This window comes from Aulonocara stuartgranti (assembly GCF_965226115.1).
Source record: "Aulonocara stuartgranti genome assembly, chromosome: 19".
NCBI classification, from domain to species: Eukaryota; Metazoa; Chordata; class Actinopteri; order Cichliformes; family Cichlidae; genus Aulonocara; species Aulonocara stuartgranti.
This window is the reverse complement of record NC_138955.1, coordinates 28,183,806-28,192,076: the sequence shown is the minus strand read 5'-3', so window position 1 is coordinate 28,192,076 and position 8,271 is coordinate 28,183,806. Positions and strand designations below refer to the sequence as shown.

General features: G+C 40.0%; 1 protein-coding gene across 1 annotated transcript; it reads right to left on the bottom strand.

Annotated features, from left to right (window-relative positions):
• Nucleotides 1-518: 518 nt before the first annotated feature.
• Nucleotides 519-7,763, bottom strand: LOC309695006 (uncharacterized protein). Its single transcript, XM_082515366.1, has 5 exons — nt 7,668-7,763; nt 1,778-1,983; nt 1,542-1,667; nt 1,349-1,453; nt 519-1,233 (listed from the first exon to the last, which is right to left on the bottom strand). The coding sequence occupies exons 3-5, from the start codon at nt 1,665-1,667 to the stop codon at nt 796-798; spliced, it is 669 nt and encodes a 222-aa protein (XP_082371492.1). The 5' UTR covers nt 1,778-1,983; nt 7,668-7,763; the 3' UTR covers nt 519-795.
• Between the last annotated feature and the right edge of the window lie 508 nt (nt 7,764-8,271).

Here is an 8,271-nt window from a genome sequence, read left to right as displayed (position 1 = left end):
TTTGTGATCTGCAAGAGGTAAATGAGACTGTGTGCCTTGACATTTGTACTGTAACTATTCGTTATAGTGGTAAAATGGCGTGATATGTGATGCTAACTAGCGGCTTGCTAATTAGCGCAGCTTACCGCATTATGTGGTGTGATGCCATGCTGTATGTTTAGCTCTGTGATTTTCAGTCAAAGCATGCTAATGCTAAATCGTTATGTGATAGCATTTGGTATTGTAGCTCAAGTGTTTTAATATGTTTAGAAGCCGATGGACGCTCTGAAAGGAGAGGGAGAGAGAGGTTTCTGCCCGGATGGACCCTGCTGTTTTCTTACCCCTGACTGTCTACACTACTGGTGAACTAACTGCCCGTTTCTGATTGCCCCACTAACAAACTCATTGTAGTGTTGATGCATGTGTGTTCTAAGGTGCAACTAGAAAAATTTGCATTTCCTGCGAAAATGCTGTGTGGATGCCTTTACGCTGAGGATGTCTGCTGAAAAAAGCTGAAAAAGTTGAGAAAAAAAACAAAAAAAATATTGCCCGAGTGGGATTCGAACCTGGCCCTTCTGGTACTCAAGGGAGGTTCTCATCTCACTGCGCCACAGTCATTCTCTCAAAGAAGAGGTGGAGAGACTGACAATTGTGCTGAAATGAGCAGAAGAGGCTTAGAATTGTGCTGATAAGAGGTGGAAAGGCTGAAAATGTTTCAGAAGAGGTGAATAAGCAGAATTTGGGCAGAAAAGAGGTGAAAACTCTGAATATTTTGCTGAAAAGAGTTCAATCAGTAAAATTTCTTCTGAAAAGAGTTCAATCAGCAGAATTTTGCTGAAAAATGTTTTTTTCTGAAAACAGCAGAAAAAACTGAAAATTTTGCTGAAAAGAGTTGAATGAGCAGAATTCTGCTGAAAAGAGTTCAATGAGCAGAATTCTGCTTTGAATCATCTTTAGATTCATCTTGTGTGGGTCTGCTATCATGTGTCCCATCCTCTTCAGATGCTGCCACCATCTGTTTTCAGAGAAGACAACAATATGTTTGGTCATTTTTGATGGATTGATTGTGGAAGCACTGAAACTGAGGATGAATTTCACATCTCTTTGTGGCACAGGACACCCAGTTTTGTTTTTCATGGCTACCTTAGGAATCCTTTTACGTTCTTGTTCTTCCTCCTCTTCTGAATAGCCTTCAGATTCATCCTGTGTGGGTTTCCAGTCATCTGTCCCATCATCTTCAGATGAGCTCACAGACTGTTATTAGAACAGAAAAATATATATTTTACTCATTTTTCATGGATGTGTGGAAACAAAACACTTACATCTTTAACTGCAGGAGAAGAAACTCTGCTGGATTTTTCCTGCCCACCTTAGGAACCCATTCCCTCGCTTCATCCTCCTCCTCCTCTTCTGGATTGTCTTCTTGTGTGAGTTTCCCCACATCTGTCCTATCATTTTTGTAAAAGACCACCATCTGATTTTAGAAAAGTAAAAGTAAAAAGGTAAAAGATTAGTAATCAGTGAAAACACTAAAAACAAGCACAAGAACATACATTACATACTTTTCTCTTGCGCAACTGGTATGTCACTTTTTGTAGATGCTCCACCCCCTTTTTCAAATCCTGTTTAGTTTCTCTTATTGTGGCTCCGGCACTACAGGCAACCTCACCCTGACCTGGGCTCACCATCTGTTTATGGTACAAATTAAATATGTTTTGTTCATGATGGAGTAAATGATTATATATGAAAGAAGTGCAACCAATCAAAACTCTTACCAAGGGAATCAGGGCACACATACCTTGTTACTGCTACACTGGAAGAGCGTTCTGTCTAAAAGCTCCTCTGTTCCTGATGACTGCTGCTCTTCCTTGTCAGATCCTTCACTGTCCTCGTCCTGCACAGATCCTCTGTCCTCTCTCCTTTTCCTTTTATTTGCTGCATATGTTGCAATTGCATTGGTGGTCAGTGCTCGGCTCTGGAGTGTGTCCTCTGCAGGGTCCTCAGCTGTGCAAAGCAATATTACTAAATATGAATAAATGTAAGTGTATAGATAAATATATGACTTCACTTTAGCTTATTTAAATAACCTTGATAAAATCTTTTGGCTGTGATGGCATCATGGCACATAAATGTTGCCACTCTGTCGTAAGATTTACGTCCCAACTGTCGCTTGGCCTGAAAGAATAATGTTTTAAAAAGAAACCACATGAATAAAACCCATGACACTTTAACCTACTTCATTGTGTGTCAAAAAATAAAAATGAAAAGTTTTCTCACATACAGCGGGGAAAATAAGTATTTGACACATCAGCATTTTTATCAGTAAGGGGATTTCCAAGTGGACTATTGACACAACATTTCCACCAGATGTTGCCATCAAGCCAAATATTGAAGTCATACAATCAAATCAGAACATATAAGTATACAAGTTAAACCATAATAAATAAAGTGAAATGACACAGGGAATAAGTATTGAACACACTTTATTCAATACTTTGTAGAAAAGCCTTTGTTGGTGATTACAGCTTCTAGACGCCTCTTGTATGGATAGACCAGTCGTCTGCATTGCTCAGGAGTGATTCTGGCCCATTCTTCCACACAAACGGTCTTTAAATCTTGAAGGTTCCTTGGGCCTCTTTTATGAACTTTAATCTTCAGTTCTCTCCATAGATTTTCTATGGGATTTAGGTCAGGTGATTGACTGGGCCATTCAAGCAACTTGATTTTCTTTCTTTGAAACCACTTCATTGTTTCCTTGGCCTTGTGTTTGGGATCATTGTCTTGCTGAAATGTCCACCCTCTTTTCATTTTTAGCTTCCTGGTAGATGGCAGCAGATTTTTATCCAGAATGTCCCGGTACATCTCTCCATTCATCCTGCCTTCAATAATATGAAGTCTGCCAGTACCCCTTGCTGAAAAGCAGCCCCAAACCATGATGCTTCCACCCCCAAACTTGACTGTTGGTATGGTGTTCTTGGGGTGGTGAGCAGTGCCATTTCTTCTCCAAACATGGTGTGTAGAATGACTGCCAAAAAGTTCAATTTTGCTTTCATCTGACCATACTATAGTCGTCCAATAATCCACAGGCTTCTCCAAATGCTGTTGCGCAAATTTTAACCGAGCCTTGACATGCTTTTTGTTCAGCAATGGAGTCTTGCGTGGTGAGCGTGCATGGATGCCATGGCGGTTCAGTGCATTGCTTATAGTTTTCTTTGAAACAACAGTACCTGCTGATGCAAGGTCTTCCTGAAGTTCTGTCCGAGTGGTTCTTGGCTCTTGGAGAACCCTCCTGATTATTCTTTGGACTCCTCGGACAGGGATCTTGCGTGGAGCACCTGATCGTGGCAGGTTTATGGTGAACTGATGCACTTTCCATTTCCGGATAATGGCCCCCACAGTGCTCACAGGAACATTCAGCATTCTGGAAATGCACCTATAACCATTCCCATCAAAATGCTTTTCAACGATAAGATTACGAAGATCTTGAGAGAGTTCTTTGCTTTTACCCATCATGAAGTCTTTCCTGTGTGCCTTCTGGGTAATGAGGAGCCTTTATAGGCCATCAATTAGGACTAAAGCAGCTGATATCAATTAGTACTGATAGGGGACAGGATTTCTCTATCAATACTGACAGATTTCAGGTGATCTCCTGGCTTTCTATGTCATTTTGCCCCTTGTTATCTCCATGTATTCAATACTTATTCCCTGTGTCATTTCACTTTATTTATTGTGGTTTAACTTGTATACTTATATGTTCTGATTTGTTTGTATGACGTCAATATTTGGCTTGATGGCAACATCTGGTGGAAATGTTGTGTCAATAGTCCACTTGGAAATCCCCTTACTGATAAAAATGCTGATGTGTCAAATACTTATTTTCCCCGCTGTAAGTGCTACAGGAGGAACGTAGCATGTTGAAGGTGGGGGCAATCCCCAGATTCATCATCTCCCAGGCTGCCTTGAAAAATACCGGTAGTCTATGAAGAACACCTCCACTAGAACTGTGGAAAAAAGTCGGTGCCTCCGAACCGCCTTCAACATACTCTCTGATATGATTGTAACGCTGCAACCAGGTATACTCATTCTTGTACAGGGGGACAGCTGCTTGCCCATGATATCTTTGAGTTTTGTGCTGTTTAACCTAATACATGAAAAGACATGTTTATTCAGCTGAATAAAAAAATGTCTATGTATACTTAGATTTATATCGTTTTAGTACATACACGGATGATGCGGGCACCCTGCTTAGCTTTTTCTGCCATTTCAACCTCCTCAGTAGTCATGTTGATGATCACTCCCTTTCGGTGACCAGTTATGGCAATAATATATCCGCCCAACAGTCCAAAAAACAATTTCAATATTGTTCTGCTCTGGGGTTGCTTCTCGAGGTCATCTGTAAAAACACAAAGAGAACACTACATGTATTAATATGCTATGCTAACACATACACTGCATTTACATGTCCAGTCCCTTGTGCAGATTATAGAGGGATTTTACAAGCACCATGTCTCAAGGACCATGCAAGCACCACAAAGTATCAAACAAATTTTCCAGACCAACCATACAAAAAACCCAGTTTCCAATTACAAAACCCTGTAATGTGTCTTAAGATAGAAGATAGAAAGAGATAAAAGTCTCACGCCCCGTGCCGCCTCTACATATAGATAACAAATGCAAATGTGTTTGAGTAGTAGAAATGGCTGTTATAATGGCTGAGTGTGTGTGTGTGTGTGTGTGTGTGTGTGTGTGTGCGCGCGCGCGCGTCTGTGCGTCCAAAATATAACTCTAAATATTGAATGTAAATCTGTTCCAGATACCATAACTTGTAACTTGTTTTACTGAGGGTTAGTTATGCTCAGTTTCTGGCATGTTGAAAATAAATGAAACAAAGGAAAGAAAATGTGTAAGTTAACCAGTGTAATGAATCTGAGAATACAGGGAGTGCAGAATTATTAGGCAAGTTGTATTTTTGAGGAATAATTTTATTATTGAACAACAAACATGTTCTCAATGAACCCAAAAAATTCATTAATATCAAAGCTGAATGTTTTTGGAAGTAGTTTTTAGTTTGTTTTTAGTTTTAGCTATTTTAGGGGGATATCTGTGTGTGCAGGTGACTATTACTGTGCATAATTATTAGGCAACTTAACAAAAAACAAATATATACCCATTTCAATTATTTATTTTTACCAGTGACACCAATATAACATCTCCACATTCACAAATATACATTTCTGACATTCAAAAACAAAACAAAAACAAATCAGCGACCAACATAGCCACCTTTCTTTGCAAGGACACTCAAAAACCTGCCATCCATGGATTCTGTCAGTGTTTTGATCTGTTCACCATCAACATTGCGTGCAGCAGCAACCACAGCCTCCCAGACACTGTTCAGAGAGGTGTACTGTTTTCCCTCCTTGTAAATCTCACATTTGATGATGGACCACAGGTTCTCAATGGGGTTCAGATCAGGTGAACAAGGTGGCCATGTCATTAGTTTTTCTTCTTTTATACCCTTTCTTGCCAGCCACGCTGTGGAGTACTTGGACGCGTGTGATGGAGCATTGTCCTGCATGAAAATCATGTTTTTCTTGAAGGATGCAGACTTCTTCCTGTACCACTGCTTGAAGAAGGTGTCTTCCAGAAACTGGCAGTAGGACTGGGAGTTGAGCTTGACTCCATCCTCAACCCGAAAAGGCCCCTCAAGCTCATCTTTGATGATACCAGCCCAAACCAGTACTCCACCTCCACCTTGCTGGCGTCTGAGTCGGACTGGAGCTCTCTGCCCTTTACCAATCTAGCCACGGGCCCATCCATCTGGCCCATCAAGACTCACTTTCATTTCATCAGTCCATAAAACCTTAGAAAAACCAGTCTTGAGATATTTCTTGGCCCAGCCTTGACGTTTCAGCTTGTGTGTCTTGTTCAGTGGTGGTCGTCTTTCAGCCTTTCTTACCTTGGCCATGTCTCTGAGTACTGCACACCTTGCGCTTTTGGGCACTCCAGTGATGTTGCAGCTCTGAAATATGGCCAAACTGGTGGCAAGTGGCATCTTGGCAGCTGCACGCTTGACTTTTCTCAGTTCATGGGCAGTTATTTTGTGCCTTGGTTTTTCCACACGCTTCTTGCAACCCTGTTGACTATTTTGAATGAAACGCTTGATTGTTCGATGATCACGCTTCAGAAGCTTTGCAATTTTGAGACTGCTGCATCCCTCTGCAAGATATCTCACTATTCTTGACTTTTCTGAGCCTGTCAAGTCCTTCTTTTGATCCATTTTGCCAAAGGAAAGGACGTTGCCTAATAATTATGTACACCTGATATAGGGTGTTGATGTCATTAGACCACACCCCTTCTCATTACAGAGATGCACATCACCTAATATGCTTAATTGGTAGTAGGCTTTCGAGCCTATACAGCTTGGAGTAAGACAACATGCATGAAGAGGATGATGTAGACAAAATACTCATTTGCCTAATGATTCTGCACTCCCTGTAGAATAACAGTGATTCTAATAACAGGCCTCACAGAGTGTCTGACCTTGGTGTGTGTGTTTCTGTGTGTTGTGTATAATGTGACACAGTGGAGCTAATAATCTCAAAGAATATCTGACAAACAAAATGTATGTTTTCATTAAATCATAAAATAACTAGAGAAATAAATGGTAATTAACTGAGTTTTAAAGCATTCGAATTGGAAAGGGATTAAGTTACAATGGATGTTCTTGTGAAAATGTCCTAAAGACAAATCTAACTGAAGTAGAATCACATAAACTGAATGAAACATGAAGTGATTGAATATGAATTCTCTATGTTAAGAATAACAATGAAAATGTAATGAAGCATTCACAATTTTAAAAGCTACACATTGATAGATAAGGTGTGGGAAGATATGACGTCCAGTAGGAGAAGGGGGGGGGGGGGGGTGAACAGGTGAGGTGAAGAAGAGATTTTGTGTTTTTCTTTTTTGTCTTCTGCAAGATGAGCAGCCCAAAAGATTGGATCGAAGAGGTTCACAGTTGAAAACCTGTCCAACCTGTGAATTCATTCCTTTTTGTCTGCTCATTGTTGCTGTGTTAGGCGGTTAATTTAGAAGGATTTTGATTTACATCCTTCCTCCAACCTCTCCTCACCAAAGAAAAGAACACACTTAGCATTAGCTTAGAGCATCTTAGTTAGATAAGTAGAGTTTAAGTAATCTGATTATTGTTTTGTGATTATTTTATTTTCCTTATTCTTATTTAATTAAATTTCCTGCAATTAAAGTTTAAATTGTGGACACCTTTTATGAAACAATAAAAGTAAAAGTCTTATTCTTTGTAAGTGCAAATACCTCTTACACTTTATTCTAGCCATAATAATGAAAATTATCTTTACAATCATCCCAGAAATAACAAGATCAAAATGTACAGGGCTCCATCTTAAGGCAGAGCTGCACATATTTCACTGCAATGGTGATGTGTTTTAGCTCTGGCTTCATGTGCATTACATTGACCAAGCTGCACATTATTCTTAAATTTAAACTGGACATTAGACAGAAAAGACATAAGCTCAGTTTCAGTGTGTGGGTCACTGTGATGTAAAGATCTGTAGGGGCTTTGTCTTAACCCAGATCTGAAGTCTGTATAATCCCTCTTAAGTAAAATGAACATTCAGTGTCATTGTGATCATTGCAGTGATCCATACCCAGTGCGGCAGCAATCTTCTGGGGAGCCTCATCAATGAACAAAGCATGTTTTTCTGCTTTGACAAGTCTTTCTAAAAAAAAATGTAAGCACAATACCTTAGACACTTTATTATTAACATCATGTCATTAAAGTAGGTAGAGGTATAGATGTGTATTATATACGTACTAGACTTAGATCTCCGCACATTCAGCTGGTGCACGACTACTTCACGGCCTACTTCCGATAACCATCTTGTGATTGCCTGGACATCATGTCTCTCTGACAACATTTGCACCATTGGGACGTGAGAGTTGTCCCTTCCTGTTAACACACCTTGATACAGGAAGATATTTCCAGACAAACCATTAGGCCTGAGAAGCTTTTTTACAACTGAGCCAGTCGCATCAAAGGCAACTATGGGGTGCTTTTCAATCTTGTACATCAGCATTTGAGTTTGACTCCAGTAGTGACAGAAGAACTTGTCTAATCCAATGTCCCAAATGCTTCCATTGTGAGGGGAACTGTATTTTAATGAGTGGAGAGACAGTATTGGGTTTTTATGAGCAACTTCTAGTTGATTTTGTTCATGTTTGGCTTTGCGCAGAGTTGTCAAATTTGGTAGA

Bases quoted from the DNA above. Each gene is read 5' to 3' on its own strand.
- LOC309695006 (XM_082515366.1), bottom strand. From the start codon at position 1,667: ATGGTGAGCCCAGGTCAGGGTGAGGTTGCCTGTAGTGCCGGAGCCACA. The intron at 1,454-1,541 runs GTATGTAATGTA...TTCTAAAATCAG, and splicing joins ACCAGTTGCGCAAGAGAAAA to ATGGTGGTCTTTTACAAAAA. The intron at 1,234-1,348 runs GTGGGCAGGAAA...TTCTAATAACAG, and splicing joins CGAGGGAATGGGTTCCTAAG to TCTGTGAGCTCATCTGAAGA.